Raw genomic sequence first — 23,091 nt, forward strand, 5'->3', positions numbered from 1 at the left:
CTGGGGAGGGAGGTGTAAGAGAAGTTTTATGGATGGATGTTTCCCAGGCAAGCTAACGGGTTAAAATTCCCGGAGGCTGAGGCATAGGCTAGTCAGAAGTCAGAAGTTGTAGAACCAGTGACTGATGACTTGGCCTTAGCTTGCTTGCCACAGAAGGAGGAAGGATGGCATTCCGCCCTTCCTCCGCTGCAACACAAGTTACATAGGTGAGGATGTAATAGTTATTGACTGGCATCCCCACAGCATCCAGCTAAGTGCTTACTGCACACAGTAAGCAGATGGCAAATGTTTGAGGGATGAGTGTAAGGAGCTACCAGCTCAGTCTAACCTAATTGTTACTCCACCATCCCTCTACTAGCCTAACAAAAGAGTACAAGGTAAAATCAGGTGAATAAATGGTGTGTCACTGTCTTTGGGGCTTCAAGTCAATATAGTAATAGGTACATTCTTAAATACTTCAGTATTTATTGGGCACCTACCATTTCGTTGCCTGCAATATAACACTCCCTTGCAGAGCCCTGCCTTTACCACACTTTCTGAATGCCATTTATAAATTCTCACTACTGCTCCCCACCACACACACACACACACAATCTTCCTCTCCCACAATCAGTCTTGTCTCTCTCTTTGTGTTTCAGAATGTCTAACATACCAGAAGATGGAGCCAAGATCCAGAGTGGTGCCTGTGACTCAGATCAGCTGCTGCCCTCCGCAGACAGAACCTCTGGCTTCTGTAGAGATCTAAATTAAACAGCTTTCTCTGACAGCTCTTCCTCCACAACCCTTGATCCCATCACCATTGAAACTTGAGAACCAACTAACCATCCCCACCCCCAGGTGAGGGGACTAGTGGGAATAACTGAGAACCTCACAGCTGCCCCCCAATCCATCCCCCTCATTCTTTATCTACTACAAGCTTGACCTTGTTTCAGTTTTTACTGTGTGAAATTAATCACATATACCTAGTCTTGTGTACTAGATATAGCCGGGAGAGGGAAGAGAAGATAAAGGAAGTTGAGAGCTAGGATGCTAGAGTGGGAGTGAGAGGCAAAGGACATATATAGGAGGCAGAGAGCTAAGATTCTAGGGTCTGGCACCTCTCTTTCTGAGGTAATGGAGGAACACATTGAGAGTAAACTCCATTACCAGAAAAAGCATGGTGCAGTGGATGAGTACAAGACTTAGATTCAGAAGCCAGCATGAGCACTTACTGTTGGAGCTTAAATTCCTATCTGTAAAATTAAGCGATGCCCTCTGCAGATTCTTTGCTCCAGTCCTGAACTGTTATATTCATTTATTTTAACAGCTTGTTGTTGCTCGTTACCATATACTACGCACTATACTATATTATTTACATAAAATTAACTTCAACAATTGGTAATGATAGATACTATTATTATTCTCATTTTATAGATGAAGAAATTGGGACAGAGAAATAATATACCTAAAATTACCTAGTTAATGGCAGATACATTAGGTCTGTCTGGCTCCAAAGCCCATGCTCTTAACTGTTTTCTTCGAGTCGATTCCGACTCATAGCGACCCTATAGGACAGAGTAGAACTGCCCGATAGAGTTTCCAAGGAGCACCTGGTGGATTCCAACTGCTGACCTTTTGGTTAGCAACCGTAGCACTTAACCACTACACCACCAGGGTTTTCAACGTGTCAGTAAAGGCCATGTAGAGGAAAATTTGTGGTTAAGAAAAAATTACCAGCTACCCTTTCCGGGCCGTTTTTCAACCACTCTTGCCCTCACCAGTTCTACTGAACTCAAGGCCGCAGGATACTGTATTGCTACTTTGGGCTTTCGGCTAAAAAGTAACAGGCTTGTGTGTAACAGCTTGGGTCTTCCGGGCAAGCGGAACCACCCGCATCGCTGCTGGTGCTGTGTGGGGTGTACTTCTTCGGAGTTCCTGGAGGTGGGGCCAGATAAGAGTGGCAGCTGCAGCAGCCAATATGCAGGGACGTTGTTGGTCCAGAAGCCAATGAAAACCTGGTGAAGGAAAAGCGGCGATAATCTGTTTGGGGATGTAGGCACGGGTCTGAAGGAACATGGGGCTGTATCAGATGTGGCCGCGGCTCCGGCTCCCAGGGTTACAAGCCTGCGGGCTGCGCACGGTGCATGAGGTACGCAAAGTTTCCGAACCGCGTCGGACTCACCCCACTCGAAGCCTAAGGTGTAGACTCTCAACCCAGCCTGATGCAATTTCGGTACCTTGAGAGTCCCCGGACCGGGCTACCGTAGCCCTAGACGCGCTGCCTGCTTCCAAGGGTCAGCGACTTGGGGAGTGCTGCACCCCGTAGGGCCCCGGCCTACGGCCCAGGACCAAGTCCACTTAAATAGCCTCATCTCCCGCCACCCCCGGTCCCAAGAAGGAATGATGGGATCTGTGTTACCTCCTAACGTATCTTTCCCTTCAGGCAGCCGTGCCGACCCCTGCACCCTGGCTGGCAGAGCGACTTGGTCTCTTCGAGGAGCTTTGGGCTGCTCAGGTAAAAAGGTTAGCAAGCATGGCACAGAAGGAACGTCGGACTATTAAAATATCCCTTCCTGGAGGCCAGAAAGTGGATGCTGTGGCATGGAACACAACCCCTTACCAACTAGCCCAGCAGATCAGGTACCAGGCCCATCCTGTACCTCCTAGGATCATCCTCCTGCCTCTGTGTTTCCTTTGGACCTGAGCGGGGAACGAAAATGCAATCTGCTTATTTCTGTTCGATCCCCGTCAAGACAGCCCTTCTCGTAAATTTGTTTTATTGCATTAGCTTTGGAGTCTGCTCTTTCTCTCTTGTCTTCTGGGAAAAGAAATGCTAGGTTCATTTTCTCCAGGATTGCAAATTTGGAATTACTAAGAGATTAGGCCCTCTCTACCCCTGTGGGTTGTAACTGTCTTTTTCTTCACCCCCACTCCCCATCCCCAAAGTTCAACACTGGCAAATACTGCGGTGGCTGCCCTAGTGAATGGAGAACCTTATGACATGGATCGGCCCTTGGAGACAGATTCCAACGTCAGATTTCTGACATTTGATTCCCCAGAGGGGAAGGCGGTAAGCTCCTTCCTTATCAGAAATACGGTGGTTACTAAACTGTAAGATATGCAAGCAGAGGCTTCTAGCATTTATTTTCTTTGCCTCAGTTTCTGCGTTTACATTTGAGAGGGAGACCTACCACAGACTGCTTGTCTTTTTCATTTTTATCTTTTTAAATAATTTATTATGGTTAAGGAAACCCTGGTGGCATAGTGGTCAAGTGCTACAGCTGCTAACCAAAAGATTCGCCGTTTGAATCCACCAGGCACTCCTTGGAAACTCTGTGGGGCAGTTCTATGTCCTATAGGGTCATTATGAGTCGGAATCGACTTAATGGCAACAGGTTTGGTTTGTGTGTGTGTGTGTGTGTGTGTGTGTGTGTTTAAGGTGAAAGTTTACACAGCAAATTAGGTTCCCTTTTAACAGTTTCTACACAAATTATTCAGTGATTGGTTACATTTTTCACACTGCCATCATTCTCATTCATTCCATTCTGGTTGTACCATTTCCAGTACTCTAATTTCCGTGCTCCCTTACCTTCTCATCTTTGCCATAATTTTTGACCATTTGGTCCCATATAGATGATTTTTTCTAAAAAGTCATTTACTCATGAGTGATATTCTTTATTTTATGGGCCAATCTGTTATTTAGCTAAAAGGTGACCTCAAGGGATAATTTTGATTTAAGGTTTAAAGAGTATCTCAGGCCAACAGTCTTGGGGAGTCCTCTAGTCTCAACTGGTCCAATAAGTCTCTCCTTTTTAAGAATTTGAGTTCTGTTCCAGATTTTTCTCCCATTCTACAAGAATCCACCTATTGTGCCCTGAGCAGAACACTCACCAGGCACTATCTAGTTCTTCTGGTCTCAAAGTAGTTGAGGCTGTGATTCATGTAGACTGTTAGTCCTGTAGGCTACTTTCTTTTCTGAGTCTTTGGTTTTCTTCTTTCTCTTTTGTTCTAGATGAGTGGAGACCAATAGACTGTGTTTATCTTAACTCTTCCCACCTAAGCTGGAACCTGGTGATGAAAATTTTTACATAGACAGCCTGGATCTATTAAACAGACATCATATGTACTAATGAAAAGGAGAAATAACAAGTTAAAAAACACAAGGGTAGTACGCCAGCTGCCCCCTTAACTCTTGAGCACACATGTTGTAGGTTATCCAGATGTATATTTAATACTAACATGGCTTCCACAACCGAGCACACAACCTGTCCACCTCCCCAGTTTGTCTCCTTCATGTCAGCTCAGGTAACACAGACCTCATCTGTTAGAATCCAGAAAAATGGAGATCTGTTTTCTATAGATGGCGACCAAACCCATACAAGTAGGTGTATCACATCACACTGAAATCCTAGGGTAGGAAAAGAAAAGGACTAAAAGACCAAGCAGAGCCCTAGGGAACCGTTGTCACAGGAAGGCAGTTTACTCTGAAGCCCTAAAAGGAGATGTTATAGGAGCAACAAAGGAACACTGACTAGCCTGCCTCCACGCTCCAGGATACTGGCTTTTCACTTTCTTTTCTGAGTCGGTTTTACACTTTTCACTTTTTAGCAGCCACTGCCAAGGTCTAGGTTCTTCATTTTGGGGCAGTTATCCCTAGAAGAGCAATACCAGTTTTCCCACCAGCTTCCCTAAGGAGAGAATCAGAGCTTGGGGAAAGGGAGAAGGTTCTGAATTTGTGAACTCCTTTCTTTTGAACCCAGGTGTTCTGGCACTCCAGTGCTCATGTCCTGGGGGCAGCAGCTGAACAACTCCTAGGCGCTGTCCTCTGTCAAGGTCCAAGTACAGAATGTGGTTTCTACCATGATTTCTTCCTGGGAAAGGAGCGGTGAGTAGTGTCCGGAAGGAGGAGCATGGTTCTGGAGTGCTTTAGGAGCCCCTTCTCTGGGGCTTTGGGCACATTCAGTTTAGAGAAGAAGTCTAACAGATAGCTGAGGCATTGCATAGCACCTTTGCCAGAATTGAGAGTGTAACTCGGTTTGACATAGTCTCCAGGCTTGGGAGGTGGGGCCCTTTACCCCACCCCCTATCATTATCCTATAAGATGCATATACAGTGCTTGGTACATAATAGAAACTCAGTGTCTGTCATTGTTTTATCATTGTTGTTATTATAATTGGTATCCAGGCCTCAACTGTGACAATGGTACCAGTTCTTTACTAGTCCATGTCCCTCTCTTGTGTCTAACCCTGTTTAAAACTTATCTTCTTTTAGAAATCTTGGAATCTTACTTCATCTCTTCATTATTGTTGCTCTAATTTTGTCCAGCCATATTACCTGCACTCAGCTTTTAATTTCATGCATAGAACTTTTTCTCCAGCTGTAAAATCTATCTGGTTTTCTATTTTTGCTTTCTCTGAGTCTGTTTTATATCAATAATTCTAGATGTTTCTGGAGGGCAGGACTTCCACTCCCACCCTCTAGGCCACAGATCTGTCACCCAGGTGATGCAGGCCCACCAACTCTCCTCTTACCAGGACTGTCCAAGGCTCAGAGCTACCTCTTTTGGAGCGGATTTGCCAGGAACTTGCAGCTGCTACTCAACCCTTCCGGCGGCTAGAGGCTTCTCAGGATCAGCTTCGCCAGCTCTTCAAGGTAGGGTGGAGATGTACAGTTTTAGAAGAAAGATTCAGAAGCATGAGGAAAGGGCTGGTTGTCTCCCAGGACATCTTTGTGGGAATGAAGACTTGTCTTCCCTCTTCTGTTCCCTTCTGTCTTCTTTCAGGATAACCCCTTTAAGCTTCGCCTGATTGAGGAGAAAGTGACAGGTCCAACAACAACAGTGTACGGGTGAGTGGTGTCAAGATGGGGGAGACAGGGAGAGGTGGGGAAGCAAAGATAAGGGTCAGAGGATAGAAGGTAATCTGTATGTCTCCAAAAAGAGAAATGGGAGCAGGAATTAGTTTTTATCTCTCATTGCTCTGACTGTAGAACAAGTCTTGTTCACCTCCTCTTTCTGTGACCAGAAGGCTATGAGGGAGTGAAAACGAGAAGCTCAAAGAATTTAGGAACCACTAACTGGCCCCTTTTTTCTCCCAGGTGTGGCATGTTGGTTGACCTTTGCCAGGGCCCCCACCTTCGGCATACTGGACAGATTGGAGGACTGAAGCTGCTGGCGGTCAGTTGTGAAGGCAGGGTTAGGTTGAGACTCCTGTTTTCGCTGGCGTGAGCAAAGGAGTGGAGAGATGATTCTCTCTCTCAGTCCCTTCTCTACTCTGAGAGCTGAGGGGGGGATCTAGAAGGAGAAAGAAACTCAGTCCCTGCCTTCTAGAAACTACCAAACTGATAGCAAATGCTGAACACCCTGCGAGGACCCAGAAGCCAATTCAAATTCTACAGTTGGACATCAGTGCTAAGAGAGAAAGCGGGGGAGGGCATGAGCAGGCTGGATAGGGCCACTTGAGAAGAGTCCTGGGAGAGGGGGTATGGTCCAGCAGGTTGATCGACACCACTTGACAGGCACAGGGAGAATACCCTAAGTCAAGGGCATGCTTTTTATGAAAGTATTGTTCCTGGACAGGGTGAGTTATTGGATGGGATGGGAGCAGGGCGTGAAGGGAGAGGCAGATGTGTAGAGCACAAAGCCCTGGAATGAGAACCTAGCCATCCTCACTTAGTCCTGGCTCTGCCACGATTGAGATCTGTGGCCATTTTCTCCATCTGTGAAGTGAGGATGTGAAATCCTGTCCTACCAGTGAGTCCACATCATAGAGACAATGAAAACCAACTAATGCGTGAGAAAGTGTCTGAGGAGGAGTTAAAAGTGCTCTAAGAGGTAGGCTGCTTCTCGTTATTACTGTTATTAAAGGAGCCTAAAAAACAAGCAAAGGTATTTGAGTTTCTGTGTGTGGGAGATTGCGTTTTCTAGCAGCTGTTCAGGAGACTGATAAGGAGATGGGTAGACTAACATTTGACCAGAGCTAAGAGTTACGCTCCTGAGCAGCCATTGGCTAGAAGGGGAAGGAACTAAGTGCAGGGGATCTTACAGTGGTAGTAAAAATGGGGACAAAAAGAGGTGACAGGGTAAGGTTAGGCTTGACCAGGACAAGACATCCATAGAAATCAAGAGTCAGGCAATTCTAAGGCTATTAACATGGCAAGGGGGTCTAGAGGAGAGAGAGGTTGTTGAGCAGCATACCTGTGATGCTCACACTGAGAGTTCCATGTGAGGGTTGAAAGTGGGGGTGTGGGGTGACTTCGGTCCTCCCCACCTTCCCCTTGATTCTCCGTGTCCTTCCACAGAACTCCTCATCCTTGTGGAGGTCTTCAGGGGTCCCAGAGACACTGCAGCGAGTGTCAGGGATTTCCTTCCCCACGGCAGAGGGGCTGCGGGCCTGGGAAAAGTGGAGGGAGGAAGCAGAGTTGCGGGATCACCGGCGCATTGGCAAGGTACAGAGATTGGGAAGATAGGGAGGGATGATGCCAAGGGCTAGAGAGGGATGGAAGCAATCTGACTGCGATGTTGGGAGCAGATGCAGAATCAAACAGGTGGAACAGCTGTCAGGTGTTCCTTCTAGGTCCCAAAGCAACCCTTTCCTCTTGAACTGACTGTTGCCCTTCCTGACCCCAGGAACAGGAGCTCTTCTTCTTCCATGAGCTGAGCCCTGGGAGCTGCTTCTTCCTGCCCCGGGGGACGAGGGTGTATAATGCACTGATGGCTTTTATCAGGGTAAGTAAGGGGGAACCGAGTCCTGGAGAAGAGAGACCAGGGTGGGGCTGGGGCCCTAGGAGAAGCCGGGGTGTGAGAGTCAATAGAGGGGGATTGGAAGCGTGGATATAAGCATCCTAAAGTGCTGGTGACTTTGATCCCGGTGCTAGAATGTGCAATCTGCAGCAGGAGACAGAGAGAGGGAACATGGTATTTAATAGGTTGTGACTGGGATCCACATGGCCTGAGGGCCTCAGGAGAATGAGACAGCTGCCACTCGGCCTCTTCTCCCCCAGTCATTCTGGCCCTCCATGTCTGTACCCTCATCTCCAGGCTGAGTATGCCCGCCGTGGTTTCTCAGAAGTAAAAACCCCAACACTGTTTTCTACGAAGCTCTGGGAACAGTCAGGACACTGGGAGCATTACAGGGAAGACATATTTGCCCTGCAGCGCCAGGGCTCCGACAGACCTGCCAGCTCCCTGAGTGACCATTCCACCAGCCATCAAGCCCACTCCACACTCGCCCTCAAGCCCATGAACTGCCCTGCACACTGGTGAGCTGAGAGCAAGGAAGCCTGGTTCCTCCCAGGGTTAGGATGAGGCAACTGAGTTGCTAAATATTAATAGAGTCTGGGAAAGGATATTGCGACATTAGATTTGAGTCTTCAGTCTGTTCCGTAGGTAGCCACGGAAACTTGGGAAAATCATTGTGCCTCTCTAGGCTTCGGCCTCCTAATTAGTAAAATCAAGAATTTGGATTTGCTATCTAAGGTTCCTCTTTCAGCTCACTACCTGTCACAGAACAAGGGCACAGTGAGTTAATGGCTGTTACTGGAACCCTAGTGGCACAGTGGTTGAGAGCTAGGCTGCTAACCAAAAGGTCAGCAGTTTGAATGCATGAGTCATTCCTTAGAAACCCTGTGGGGTAGTTCTGCTCAGTTGTATAGGGTCACTATGAGTCAGCAACAAGTTCTATATGGGTTTTTTCTGGGAAACTCACTTATGAAGCAGGCATGGCTCAGGCTGCGATAAGTGGTGTTGACAGGACTCAGTGGTAGGGCGTGCTAAAGCTAGGAAGGGTGTTAACTGGCGGTGCAGAGAAAACAGGCAAGCAGATCGGGCAGAGGAGACATCTTCGAGGGCTGGGTCTCCCTGTGATTCTGACCCTTCCCCACCCCAATCTCAGCCTGATGTTCGCCCACCGGCCCAGATCTTGGCGAGAGCTGCCCCTGCGACTGGCAGACTTCGGGGCCCTGCACCGCGCTGAGGCTTCTGGCAGTCTGGGGGGACTGACTCGGCTGCGACGCTTCCAGCAGGATGACGCTCACATCTTCTGTGCCCCGGATCAGGTGGTCCTTCCCCACCTCGACTAAGGCATTTTATTTATTTATTTGTTTATTTTGATTATTTTGATGTTGTTGTATATTGACCATATACACAGCAAAACATACACCAATTTAACAATTTCTACATGTACAATTCAGTGACATTGATTACGTTCTTAAAGTTGTATAACTATTCTCATCTTTCTCTTTCAAATTATTTCACCGTCATTAACATAAAAGCCTCCTGTCTAACCTTTCCAGCTGCTGTTGTCGGTTTGATCCCATATAGATGGTTCTTTAAAAGAACACGGTGTTCATGACGGACATTCTTTACTAATTAAACTAGACTGTCGTTTGGTTTAAAGAAGACTTTAGGGGATATTTTTTCCACCAAAGCGTTTTATAACTGCCTTCCATTCTCCCTTTGAGCTCCCAACGTCCCTGCCCTTCAGTTGCCCTCTTTACATACTACAGCTCTACCCCCATCTTGTCTCTGCTATCTCTCTATGCCTCTGCCCTCTTTTTCCCCCAAACTACCATCACTCTCCATCTCCAGCTGACACACAGCTCACCCTTGTTTCCTGCCTGCAGCTGGAAGCAGAGATCCGAGACTGCCTAGATTTCCTCCACTCTGTCTATGCTGTCCTTGGCTTCTCCTTCCGCCTGGCACTGTCCACCCGGCCATCTGGGTTCCTAGGGGAGTCTTGTCTTTGGGACCAGGCTGAGCAGGTAAGTAGGCGGTCAGGAAGCAAAGGCAGATAAACTGCTCTCCAGTGGAAGGGGTGGGAGAGACAGGAGCCAGGATCCTCAGACAGAGCCATATTCTGAGGGGGTCATTTTTTGGGACTGGAGGAATATGTTGCTTATAAAATCTAAGATGACACATTTCTCTTGTATCTTATTCCTTTTATAGGTCCTTCACCAGGCCTTGGAAGAATCTGGGGAACCTTGGGACCTCAGACCTGGAGATGGTGCCTTCTATGGGCCTAAGGTAAGCTAGGGACTCTGGTTAGAATTTTATTTATTCTTTTTTCATTTTGTTGTATTAAATATCAAGTAGGTACAAAGGAATATTTTTTAACTTGTATAGGTTTTAAAGAAGAGTTGCGCGGTTCCTGCCACCCATGGCCTTTACAGTCTAGTGAGAGCTGTGGGGAAGTGAAATAAGCCCTGTCAGCCGGGTGGGGCCAGTGCTGTGTAGGTACAAAGGGAGTGCAACACCAGGGGTCAGGAAAGAATTCCTGCAGAAACCTCTTTCCAGTCTGAAAGTTGAATAATTATTGGCCAACGACATTCCAACTCACGTGGTAAGTTGGAAGAAGTGAAAGAAGTCAAGGGGAAAAAAGGACCAAAAAGTGTCTGCTGGATTTAGTAAAAAGGTGTTAAGTTGCCAAGGGCCATTTTTGGTAAAGTGGGGGTGTGTAGCCAGATAGAAGTGAGCAAATGAACATAACTGAAAGTTTTGGGTACACTGAGACTAGAACTAGATGATGACCAGCTACCACCGTTGACCGCCCTGTCACAAAACACAACAGAGAGTCCATGGTGGAGCAGGAGAAAAATGGGGTGCAGAACTCAAATTCTAGTAAAAAGACCACACTTAATAGTATGAGACTAGAGGGACCCCAGAAGACATGGCCCCCGGACTGTTAGTCCAGAACTGAAACCATTCCCGAAGCTAACTCTTCAAAGATTAGACTGGACTATGAGACATAAAATGATACTCATGAAGAAAGTGGTTCTTAGTCCAAGTAGATATTTGAGACTATGTGGGCAGCTCCTGTCAGGAGATGAGGTGAGAAGGCAAAAACAGACGGGCTGGTTGAACGGACATGGGAAATTAAGGGTGGAAAGGAAGAGTGTGCTGACACATTATAGGGAGAGCAACTAGGGTCATGTAACAATGTGTGTAAAATTTTGTATGCGAAACTAACTCGAACTGTAAACTTTCGCTTAAAGCACAATTAAAAAAAAAAGTTTTGGCTACAGGGTCTTGAAAGCTTACAGGAGGTTATAATCCAAGTTACACAATTGGTCTCCATTCACTTGGAGCAACAGAGGAAGAAGGAGAGTCAGGAACAGGAGGAGGAAGTGGAATTTGTGGCTGATTGCCCCCATGAACATCTGCCTCCTTTGTCACGGGACCAGAAGAACTGGATGGTGCCTGTCTACCATTACTGAATGTCTTGATCAAAGATTCTGTAGCAGAATCCTGATCAAAAGGGGGAAAATGCAACACAGAATTTCAGATTCTCATGGGATCCATTTCTGGAGCCATTGAGGCTGGATGAATCTCTAAAACTATTGCCCTGAGATGATCTTTAACCTTAAACCAAGAACGTTCCCTCAAGTCTTCTTTAAATCAAAAAATAGTTTAGCTTAATTAGTAAAGAATGTCTGCTTTGAGCGTTATGCTCTTTTAAAGAACTATGTGGGATCAAATTGAAAACAGCAACTCCAAAGACCAGGTAGGAAACTTAGGGGGCAGTGAGTTATGTTAATGAGGAAGGAACACGTCAGAGAAGGAGGGTGAGAATGGTTGCACAACTTGAAGAATGTCATCAGCGTCACTGAATTATACATGTAAAAATTGTTGAATGTTCTGCTGTGTGTATTCCCAACCACAAAAAATAAATAAGTTTTTTTAAAAAGGATTTTGGCTCTGATAAAGGCAAAGGAAGATAACAGAAGGAGCCTGGGTGATTAAAAGAGAGGTTTTTCTGAAGGGAGAGACTTGGGAATGTTTAAATGCTATGATGAGAGGAAATCTGTTTGGGTGGAGGAAAAGCTGAAGTTGTAGAAGGGATTACAGTAGAGGGCAGTTCCTGGGGAGGCTGGAAGGGTGGAATCAAGAGCCCTCCACAGAAGGTACCACCTTTGCCATTGTATAAGGGCAGGAGAAAAGGCTGGAGGTGGATGCAAGGAAGTTGATAAGAGTGGAAACAGGAAGTCCAGGCATTTTTCCATCTCATAATATCAATAATTCGAATTCTCCATGAGATAGGAGGATCATTTCCTGAGAGGGAAGTGGGGGAGAGGAGAGTTGTCAGTGGGGAGCTCGAAGATATAAAGACAAGAGAAAGCTTGAAAATCCCCAAGGAGAACTGGACAAGAGCTGAATTGGGGCAGTCAGAGGATGGCTGGCAGCAGCGAGGGTCTAGTTAAGGTTGGAAATGGTGACATCCGTAGTGGCATCAGTCTGTTTTTGCAACATGTATGTGACATGCTGGGCAGCACCAAGCAGTTCTCTTGCAGGGCCACGGAGGTGGAAGGCTAGGGTGGCCTCAGGTTGAGGCTTTGCCCTGTGGGTGTGACAGAAGAAAAATGAACGGGGAAAGTGGGTTCAGCCGCATGGGGGAAGAAACAAAAGTGGGAGAGGCCTGTGGATGGGAAGGAAAAAGAGGAGTTAAGGAACCTATAGATTGAAGAACAAGTAGTAGGAATAATTGTCAGAGCTGGAAGGCTGAGAGGCGGTAACCAGAGCAGGTGTCTGATGGACAGTTCCAGAGGTACAGCCATTCTGGGTGATGACAGCATGGAGGGTTTAGCCACAGTGTGGGTGGGGATAAAGGTCACTGAGATGAGGCACTCAATAAGTTGAGAGGCCAGAGTGTGGGTGGGTCATCCTGTGAATGTTGATGTCCCTGAAGTTATATAGGGCTTAGGCAGAGGGAGCCACTGCCAGAGTCCCCAGTGAGTGCAGTGAGGGGTAGAGCATGATATAGCTGGGTGACATGACTCTTAAAACAGCTGGGGACATGGATAGGCTGAGGGGGTGGGTGGCAGGCATAGTGGAGGATACTGGTTCTGGTTTCATGCCTCCCATCTGTCTCCTCCAGATTGATGTGCACCTCCGGGATGCCCTGGGTCGGCCCCATCAGTGTGGGACAATCCAGCTCGACTTCCAACTGCCCCTGAGATTTGGCCTGCAGTACAGAGGGTATAGAACCTTGCCCTGTCCCCTTCTCCCTCGGCAGCCAATGGCCTCCCTCTTCTACCTTTGACCCTAAAGCCTAAAGCAAGTCCTCCACACCCTCCCCTACTGGGGACAGGATATTTCTCAAAAACTGGAAGCTGACATTGATTGTGCAATTTTTAGGACCCTTCCCATTCCACTGCATTCCCCCCATTTCCCTCCAAGGCAGGCCGGGGCCCTGGAGCGGCCAGTCCTCATTCACCGAGCAGTACTAGGCTCCGTGGAAAGAATGTTGGCGGTCCTGGCGGAAAGCTGTGGGGGAAAATGGTGAGACCTCTGACCCCAGTTTCTTCTGTTCTGGCCCTCAAACCAGATGGTTCCTCCCCTTCAAACCTAGCTTATATTTCTTTCTCAAATCTGCTCTCTGCACCTCAGCCTCACAGTGCATTCCCACACTTCTGACCAGAGCCAGAATCAGTCACTGGCCCTCCTCTGTTCTCTCCCAACCAGGCCACTGTGGCTGTCCCCGTTCCAGGTGGTGGTCATCCCTGTAGGGCCCGAGCAGGAGGGATATGCCCGGGAGGTAAGGAGTGGGGCCAGTGCCAAGGCAGCACCAGAACTAGTAGGGAGTCGGTCCCAGCAGTGGGTGGGAGGAGGCCCCACAGGGTAGTGGGAAGGGCACAGCACTTGCAGCCACCAGGCTGGGCTTGAGTGGCAGCTGTCCTGTATGCTGCCCATGATGTGGCCTGGAAGTTTACATCTAAAAAACAGGGATCATCCCTCCATGTTGGGATGTGTGAAAATTAAACACTTAACATTAAAAAATGCTAAAAACTACTATCAGTACTTGGCACAAAAGTGGGGTAAGGTGAAGTTGGTTTTATTTTTCCGTTCTAGAGAGAATTGAGGGTGTAGACAGCACCAGCGTTGAACAGCTGGTTGGGTAGATTGGTGGCTAGAAGCAGGCAAAGTCCAGGGAATTCGGGAGAGGGCCTCATTCCCAACAGGAGGCAGGTGAAAAAGTTGCAGGGGGTGAGGTGGAGGCCTCAGTGTGGGGATGAAATGAGGGGTTGTTGATGGGAACCAGAGAACACTGAGATGGGAAAGAGGAATGGCGGGGAGACTTAGGGAAGATTGACATCACACTGTTGTAGCTCATCAGCCTTCCATTAACTTAAGTTCCTATCACGAAACCTTTGCCCCAGGTACAACGGAGCCTACAGGCTGCAGGATTGGTTGGTGACCTGGATGCTGACTCTGGACTAACCCTCAGCCGGAGGGTCCGCCGGTCCCAGCTTGCCCACTACAATTTTCAGTTTGGTGAGTGAGTGGAGCAGCTAAAGCCCAGGACCTCAGCCCTATGCTCTCCCACATGCCCTCTGCAGTCTTCTTTCCTGTCTGTTAAGTATGGTTAACTCCATAATTGGGGTACATTACCTGATCAAAAGGAGCCAGAATTCAGGACACCTGACTCATTTGGGCACCAGGTTCCTTCACCCCCTGACCACCACCTCCCACCCTAGAAGAGTTTTCCTCTTACTCACCCCTGCCCTACTCTTGGTGTTGGTTAGGTTAAGTAACCGAGGTAGCATGAGAGAGAAAGGACCACAAAAGGTTACTAGGGTGTTAATTAATTAGCTTTGTTTATCCTAAACCCAGATAGAGTCATCGCAAGGAGAAAGATCTTAGGGAGAAAAATCTAGTCCTATCTTACTCCTGCTGTTTTGAATTTTCCAGGGCTCAGAGCTCTGTTTTAAGACAAGGAGCACAAACTCCACAGCCAATTTCCCTGATTGTCTAGTTTTACACGCCCCACTCGCCCTGCCAGTACTTCAAGCAGGCTGCCCCATAATCTCATATCTTCATGGCCTTGCACATGTGTGTTCTACCCCTGCCATCTTCCCCTTCCTCTCATGCCCCAACCCCCACGCATAGTTTCTCTGTCTGGTTCTTGATCTGTTTGTCTTTATCTGGCTGACCCTAGGGGCTCACACCGGGGCTCCTGACTGGAAGTGATAAGGCACATAGGGGAATGAATGGCCATGGGACATGTTCTTATCACCTTAGGATGAGCAGAGAACTGGAGAGCAAGGGACAGCTAAATTTATCCTTTCTTTGAACCATATTTCCACCCCTCCTGAAGATTTAGGTCTCTTAAGTTTAATTTCTGCACAGCAAAAAAATATTCCATATGGATGAATTTGCCCTGAAATTCCCAAACCTCCCCACCTGTCCCGGCAGTGGTCGGCCAGAAAGAGCAAAGTGAGAGAACGGTGAACATTCGGACTCGAGAGAATCATCGACTTGGAGAGCACAGCTTGACTGAAGCAGTAGGGCGGCTGCTGGAGCTGCAGAACACCAGGGTCCCAAATGCTGAAGAAGTGTTCTGAGCCCCTGTACGTAGATGAGGCCCCCAGGAGTCCCGCAGAGCCTTCATAGCTCCTGCTGCCTCAGTTCTCTTTTGAACCAAGACTTGGCTTGGTGGCCCTAGAGAGGAGGGAGGAAAAGCTGTAGCTGTTTGAATGTGAAGAGAGTGAAACTAAAAATAATAAATTTCAAGCTACCAGGTATGTGTCTTCATTTTTGACTCCTGAGAGGGAGGATAAAGGGAGGTGGACTCTGTCTTTCTCTTCTCTGTGCCAGGGGGTTGGGAAAATTGAAAAAGGACAGCCCGAGCCTCTCACTGGTCAGGAGGGCCCCAGGAATGGCTGTTCTGTTCCCCACTGTACACTTCTTAGTGCCCTTTTTCCCCAACCCCAATTCAGATGATTGTCAAATCCTTTCTCCACAGAAGGCAGCATACAGAAGGAGAAATTGAGGCACAAAATAAGGTCCCAAACAGCTCTTGCTCCATGACTCTCAGAGTCAGTTTCTCTTGGGGTCATAAGAATGCTCCCCTGTCATCCCCATTTTTCTCAGTCCTCTGAGGAGGCCTTGGGGTGAGTTGAGAAGGAGTGGCTGCCAGAGGAGGCGCAGCTGGGACTGAGTCACAGCAGGAAGCTGGGGAGGGCGGAGATACAGCCAGACCTATCCCTGCCAGATGTATAAAAAGGAGAAAGAACTGGCCCTAAAGTTCACAACATCAGTAACAGCAACCAGAGGAGCAGGCTCTCAGCAGCCCAGCCCTTCAAATCCAGATCTGCCTGAGAGAACCCACCTCCTGGGTGGCCAGTGACCAGTCCTTGCCCCAGGATGGGGACCGTGTCCAGAGCAGCCTTGGTCTTGGCCTGTTTGGCTGTTGCTTCTGCAGCCTCAGAGGGAGGTGAGTTGGGGTTGGAGTAATCACTTGGGAAGAGGTCCTGCCTAGCATGGGCCTGGAACCTGGGTCCAGGCATTCTAGACAGCTCATCACCAGCAGGGTGATGCTCCCCTCGGCCTCCCTTTTCTAGGCAGGTCTATTGTAGGGCTGGGGCACTAGAGCTTTTAACCAGAGAGGGAGGATCAGGCCAGGAAGAGAGAGTTGTTAGGTGCTGTCCAGTCGGTTCCGCCTCATAGCAACCCTGTGTACAACAGAACAAAACACTGCCTGGTCCTGTGCTGTCCTTACAATCATTGCTGTGTTTGAGCTCATCATTGCAGCCACTGTGTCAGTCCATCTCATTGAGGATCTATTGTTCACTGACCCTCTACCTTACCAAACGTGATGTCCTTCTTCAGGGACTAGTCCCTCCTGAGAAGAGAGGGGTTTCTAAAGATTGCTGCCAAGAATCACAAAATTGGAGTGAAATGGGCAACTCCTGAGTGGGTGGGTAGAGTCACAGAATAGGGGGCCTCTGTCTGAAGATGTGTATGAAAGACTTCTAGGCAGGGAAGGGAGAAGGAAGCGGCCCTCAGGCTACTCAAAACCCGTTTACTGACCCAGGAGCCTTGACTGACTTGTTGCCCGTTTAAGGAAGAGTTAACAGGGTGTCTGTCCACAGGGGAACAGGTGAACCACCAGGCACAGCCACGATCTAGTACACACACATTGTTCATCTGCTTTGGTGCCTGAGCAAAGCAGGGAACACGTGAAGGAAACTGTTGAGAGAATGTCTAGTTCATATCTCTGAAAGGCCCTGTCTCACCCTCTCTCTTCCTAGTCTTTTGTGCCTGCAGATCAACTACGAGAGGTTCAGTTCCCTGTGGCTGTGGGCATGATTTGCCTTAGGTACCATGAATCATCCCACTCCCTCAGGTCCTAAACAGAGCCTGGGTAGGAGGAGCTGGGACTAGCTGAAGGGAAGGCACTTAAGCTTCCAGACTGGGCTCCTTATCTGAAAACCGAAGAGGTTGAAAGGACCTGGAGCAGGAGGGTATGTGGAGGCATTGGACAGATGAGGCTTCAATCTGCTCAGGGTCTAGACTTTCTCCTCTGAAAACTAGAGAAGCATCACAGAGAGGCTGTGGGGAGAAGAACCCAGAAGCCCTGAGGGAAAGACACTAACAGCAGATTAGGTAAGGGTCTGTACTCCCCAGCCCCGTATGTCACATTTCCAGACTCAGCAGACCAAAGGCTTGGAGCCTTGTAGGGACAGGACTATCAGAATATCACAGGCTTTGTCAGAACCCAGTTGATCACATCTAACTGTGTTTGGGGTGGACTAGGGGGTCAGTGGCATCCCTAGAGGGGTGCAGACTGCACTGGGTGACACTGTCAGAGAGGGTGACACCAAAATGACTATAAAATTTCTGTGCAGTGTTTCAACAAAAATGTATTATTTTTTATAAAAATATCCATGTAGGTAGTTATAACAATAAAAGTATTTTTCATAAGCCCAGCTTTCATGTATCACTATACCTGCAAAGCTAAAACTGTATGCTGATTTACTTTTTGAACCGTCTAATGGAATCGGTCAGAGCTGTCGTTATTACCCAATTACAGTGAATCACGTGGTTTTGTTCGCAAGTGCTACAAGCAGGCACTATTGTTTTCATTGCTGCCAGCGTTTTTTATAGTCGCTGATTTTGTCAGATTTTCTGTTTTTTTAACTATAATATTGTAATTAGTATTTGTGAACCTATATCAATAACTTTTGAGAATGAAGTAGTAATTAAAAGACAACCAGGAGAAAAATCAAAAAAGGCTTCCATTCAATTACTAATAATATAATTCAATGTAGAAAGATTTTACAAAACAATTTTGTTGTTAGTATTCATATAAGTTAAGAAATATTACATTTAACCAATTTACAACTATATCACATATTATTCTATGATTAAAATTTATAATAAACTTACATGTGTATCCATGGGGGGGTGACACCACACTGGGTGACACCAACCGTAGTGACACCACTGTAGGGGACACAGGGCAGGAGCAATACAGAGGGCTTCCTGGTGTCTTGGTCATCTTTCCCTACACTCAGGCTCCACAGCCTCCCCATCCCTTGCTCAGGGCCAGAAAGGGGCTCTTCAAAACTGCTTCTGAGTCCCCCTTCCTGCCTCCAGGCCCCAAGGCTCCAGGACAGAGAGAATTGAGGCCAGAGCACCTCACCCAGCACCCTCAAGAAGGTGTTTGGGAGAGCAGCATGGGATTGGGGGACCAGGAGGAACTACAGTCTCTGACCGTCTCCCTTCTTGCCTCTAGTTGGTTATGCAGCATCCCCCTCCCCACCCCTGACCCGAACCCTCCCCACCCTTGACCCGAACCCTCCCCATGGATAAACCTGACACATCTCAGCATGGCCCTCGCGTTGAGGGACAGAGGGAAGGTAAGTCCCCACCACATGTCCTTCTCAGTTACCCTCCAAATTTCTACTCAGGCTTACTTCTGTTCTTCAGATAGGGCGGATGGAAAAGACCCCCTCCCCTCTCCTTGCCCTGTCTAGGAGAAGGGATCACCTGCTCACACACTTCCCCTTCTATAGTGCAGACCCCTCCTTCTCAGGAAGCCATTCCTGTCCAAACAGAAGAGCTGCCTCCTCGCCAGCTCCCTGTTGAAAGGAAAGGTGAGTGCCTGCCCTTTCCCTAGCCTCTGCCCCCACCATGGGGCCTTCTGACACCAGGCTGATCCTTGCTCCTTTGTGCTCATTCTTCTGTTTGTCCACAGATCACCCTCTCCCTCATGGAGCCATCCCCATTCAAGAAGAGCTGCCCCCTCCCCAACTCCCTGTTGAACAAAAAGAAGGTAAGTGACTTCTCTTTACCCTCTCACCTGCCCATGGCCTTATGAACATGAGCTTGGGATGCAGACAAGATAGTGGGCTCTGCCACTGACTTACTAGCCATGGAACCTTGGGTATGTTACCTCTCTAAGCCCTAGTTTCTTCACCTGTAAAACTGGGGGAATAATATCTTTTATACATTTATATAACATTTTAAAAAATAGCATTTGTTTTTACTTGCTCCTCTATGAGTTCCTCTTTATAAATGGGATGTAGTCAGGTCCCCCTCTTGTAGAGATGCCCACCCCAACATGGGGTAGGGTGGGCTATCACCTTTGTTTACCCATCTCTTTCTACCCCAGTAGACCCACCTTTCCCACAGCAGGAGGAAATAACCTTCGGATCTAAGCAGAGACAAAGTGAGTGACAGCTTTGGTCCGTCGATTCCTCTCCTGGGGAGCAGGGCAGGGAGCCTGAGCCTTGGGAAGTAGTACAGCAAGCAGGGCCTGATTTGGAGAAGGGGGCTGTGAGGGTCTCACCTTACATGTCTCAATTCTCATTTACTTTCAGTCAGTCATTCCAAAGGTAAGAGCCACAAATTCATTTCTTCCCCATTTCCCTTATATCTCCCCTACCCTTTCTCCCCAAACCCAAGTTCTTTCAATCCCGCCAACTCATCCAAGCTAAACCAAACCAAACCCACTGCCATCTAGTCGAGAGTTGATTCCAACTCATAACAACACTATAGGACAGAGAAGACTGCCCCATAGAGTTCCGAGGAGTGGCTGGTGGATTTGAACTCCCAACCTTTTGGTTAGCAGCTGAACGCTTAACCACTAGGGCACCACCAAGGCTCCCCCAGCTCCCCCAGCCTTTGTCTATTCCTCCACTTATTCAGCCTTCCCACTCTGTTTTTCCCATTCCAGAAAAGCCAGCGCACTCCCTGGGCCAGGGCCACCCAGAACCTGAGTCTTGGAATCCCGCCCAGTACTGTCAACGAGGTCGACCCCGAGGGGGCTGGGGCCACCGGCTGGATGGCTTCCCCCCTGGGCGACCTTCTCCAGACAATCTGAACCAGATCTGCCTCCCTGGCCGTCAACATGTGGTATATGGGCCCTGGAACCTACCCCAGACTGGCTACTCCCACCTCATTCGCCAGGGTGAAGCCCTCAATTTGCTGGAGACTGGATATTCCCGTTGCTGCCGCTGCAGCAGCCACACAAACCGCCTGGACTGTGCAAAACTTGCGGTAAGGGTGGGGCTTTTGATTCTGAGCAGTGTGGGGGTGGGCCTTTGATCCCCAAACAGGGGCTAGAGGTCTAGGCCTAGGTGTGGAGGAACCTCAGGTCTCTCTTGCTGGCCCTCCCTCGGGCCTCCCCAGTATTCCAGGAGAGCTGAGGAGAACCTTGGGTGCTTTGTCCACCTGTCCAGGATCCTTTTCTGGAGCCTGGGCGGGAGGCAGGAATGTGAACGATGGACTTCTGGGCTGACCCTCCCCTTTTGCTCTAGTGGGAGGACGCAATGACCCAGTTCTGTGAGGCCGAGTTCTCGGTCAAGACCCGAGCCTACTGGTGCTGCAAACAGCAGGGGGAGGCTCGATTCTCCTGCTTCCAGGAGGAAGCTCCCTGGCCACAGTACCAACCCCGGGCTTGCCCTAGCCAGCAGCCTGGTATTTCCTCGGGCCCCGAGCTACCTTTTCCCCCTGGGGTCCCCACACTGGACAATGTCAGGAACATCTGTCTCCTGAGACGCTTCCACTCTGTACCACGCAACCTCCAAGCTACTGGCCACATCGAAAGGCAGCTGCAGGCCCTGACTCAGCTGGAACAGGCGTTCCAGCGCTGCTGCCGCCAGGAGCACAACCACACCTGTGCACGGAAGGCTGTAAGTGGGTGTCCCAGCACTCCGAGAACCTGTCTGCCTGCCTGCCCATCTCCGATCTCTGATTCTACCGGTCCATCGGTCCATGTACATCCCCGCTGTGAGCACGTACACCTGTTCATCTGTTTATGACTGTTCGTCCATCCATTGTGTTCATCACCTGAGTCTGTTCGTCTTGAGCCTTCATCCTATACTCCTGACCTCGTCCACCCATGGCACCACCCATGCACCTGTCTGCCGTCCATCCATCCAATTCTGGCCTCACCTGACCCTCTCCACCTGCCATTTCAGCTCATCTCCTCCCGTGGCCAACTCCATCCTTCCACCCTTCCACCTTCCCAACCCCACACATCCACATCTGCCCTTGCCCTCTGGTTCTTTGCCCTTCCCTCCTGGCACAATGGTTTAAGCGCGCAGCTGCTAACCAAAATGTTGGCAGTTTGAACACACCAACCACTCCCGGGAGAAAGATGTGGCAGTCTGCTTCCATAAATACTACAGCCTCGGAAACCCTATGGGGCAGTTCTACCCTGTCCTGTAGGGTTTCTATGAGTCAGAATCGATTCAATGGCAACAGATTTTCCTGGAACCTGGGACTGGGAGCCCCTTATCTTATAGTCTGGAGCAGTAAGGGAAGCAGAGGGCCAGGCAAGAAGGGGCCAAGTGCCCAGGCTTCTGACTTCCCTCTTTCTGGCCCACAGTGGGAGGATGCCCTTGATAGATACTGTGACAAGGAGCAGGCTATAAAGACCCACCAACACTCGTGTTGCCGCCACCCCCTTAGCCCTGCCCGGGATGAGTGCTTTGCCCGTTGGGCTCCCTACCCTAACTATGACCGGGACATCTTGACTCTTGACGTCAGCCAAGTCACCCCCAACCTCATGGGCCATCTCTGTGGAAACCAAAGAGTTTTCACCAAGCAGTAAGTCTTGCCCAGTTCTCCAACTCTTTTCCCTTCCCAAAAAACTCCCTTCTGGGACACCCCTGGGAAGAACAAAATCATGGTCTTCCAGCCCCATTTTGATACCTAGGGATGCCCAAAGCCCCTGACCCTTGCCTGTTTCCCACTGACCCAGTAAACAGATTCCCGGGCTGATCCAGAACATGACTGCCCGATGCTGTGACCTGCCATTTCCAGAGCAGGCCTGCTGTGCCGAGGAGGAAGTGAGTGTGTGGAGAGGGAGGATCACAGACTCCCAGAAAATACAGGGGAGGGGAGGGAAAGGGCTATAACAGCAGACCACCCCTCCTCTTTCGCACCTCAAACCAGCCCACAGAAATAACGAGGACTGGTGGGGGAATCTTTCTTGGTGCCAGAAGTCTTCATTCCTGACCTAAACTGCTCCCAGCCCTAAATTCCCATTATGCCTTCTCTGGCCCTCAAGCTTCTGGCATTTCCACGTATCCATATCTGTCAGTCACAAGGAATCCAGCTGTGCAAGGAGGCAGCCTTGCACCCCTTCTGGACTCCAGGAGGTCCAGGGGGTAGGTAGGAGTAGAAACCAAGGGAAGGGGGACTTTGGACACCCAAATATTCATGCCTGACTTTTGCTTTACTCTGCTTCTCCTGCCTAGAAATCAGCCTTCATTGAAAACCTGTGTGGTCCCCGACGTAACTCCTGGCAAGACCCTGCCCTCTGCTGTGACCTGAGTCCTGGGGACAAACAAACCAACTGCTTCAACATCCAATATCTGAGGAATGTGGCTGTAGTTGCTGGAGACACTGGAGATGCCAAGGACCCAGGGGAGCAGGACCCAAATCAGGAAACAAATATCAGCCCCACCCGAAAGCCCAGTGAAGAGTGAGTCACCCCAGAGCCTTGGAGGAGCAGATGGGGGAACCCTACCCCACTCCACCCTCCTCGAGCATTCATTACAGTAAACACCTCCTGAGTTTGGTGTCTTCTTTGTGACAGCACACACACAAACACACCCTTGTAAGCCTGCCTGGATTTTCTTCAGGGACTGGCCCCTGAGGCCCACTGCCTGCCCCCACTAATACAGCAGAAAATGTTGCACAGGCTTGTGATGGGATTATAGCTAAACGACTTCGCTTCACTATTTGTCATCTTGAATTTATTCACATATTTTAAAAGGAGCATCACCTTGTTAGTTATCAGGATTCAGAGGTAAAGAGATACAGTTCATGTTCCTGATGAGCCCACAAAAATGCCTCAGCCTAGCCTGACATTCCTTTAACAT

At 48.9% G+C, this 23,091-nt stretch overlaps 2 protein-coding genes across 5 annotated transcripts; both read left to right on the top strand.

Moving 5' to 3' along the window:
- The first annotated feature begins 1,886 nt into the window (after positions 1-1,886).
- On the top strand, positions 1,887-15,493 carry TARS2 (threonyl-tRNA synthetase 2, mitochondrial). Of its 3 annotated transcripts, none has more exons than XM_049880369.1 (18): positions 1,887-2,128; positions 2,423-2,619; positions 2,926-3,049; positions 4,740-4,864; positions 5,514-5,631; positions 5,762-5,826; positions 6,076-6,154; positions 7,279-7,425; positions 7,607-7,705; positions 8,018-8,238; positions 8,871-9,033; positions 9,601-9,738; positions 9,923-10,000; positions 12,849-12,949; positions 13,109-13,252; positions 13,436-13,508; positions 14,131-14,245; positions 15,167-15,493. In XM_049880369.1, exons 1-18 carry the CDS (start codon positions 2,054-2,056, stop codon positions 15,313-15,315), a joined length of 2,211 nt encoding a protein of 736 aa, XP_049736326.1. In that variant the 5' UTR covers positions 1,887-2,053; the 3' UTR covers positions 15,316-15,493. The 3 variants fall into 3 exon arrangements, 2 of the variants coding, with proteins under 2 accessions (XP_049736326.1, XP_049736327.1); XM_049880370.1 differs by having other exon boundaries at positions 13,151-13,252; XR_007516781.1 differs by lacking the exons at positions 14,131-14,245; positions 15,167-15,493 and having other exon boundaries at positions 13,155-13,252.
- Positions 15,494-15,592: 99 nt separating this feature from the next.
- On the top strand, positions 15,593-22,782 carry ECM1 (extracellular matrix protein 1). 2 transcript variants are annotated; one of them, XM_049880371.1, is made up of 9 exons: positions 15,593-16,187; positions 18,772-18,852; positions 18,954-19,031; positions 19,371-19,427; positions 19,935-20,257; positions 20,518-20,892; positions 21,591-21,811; positions 21,966-22,053; positions 22,465-22,782. In XM_049880371.1, the coding sequence occupies exons 1-9, from the start codon at positions 16,118-16,120 to the stop codon at positions 22,693-22,695; spliced, it is 1,524 nt and encodes a 507-aa protein (XP_049736328.1). In that variant the 5' UTR covers positions 15,593-16,117; the 3' UTR covers positions 22,696-22,782. The 2 variants fall into 2 exon arrangements, with proteins under 2 accessions (XP_049736328.1, XP_049736329.1); XM_049880372.1 differs by having other exon boundaries at positions 19,374-19,427.
- The last annotated feature ends 309 nt before the right edge of the window (positions 22,783-23,091 follow it).

Source organism: Elephas maximus, chromosome 3 (genome assembly GCF_024166365.1).
Source record: "Elephas maximus indicus isolate mEleMax1 chromosome 3, mEleMax1 primary haplotype, whole genome shotgun sequence".
NCBI classification, from domain to species: Eukaryota; Metazoa; Chordata; class Mammalia; order Proboscidea; family Elephantidae; genus Elephas; species Elephas maximus.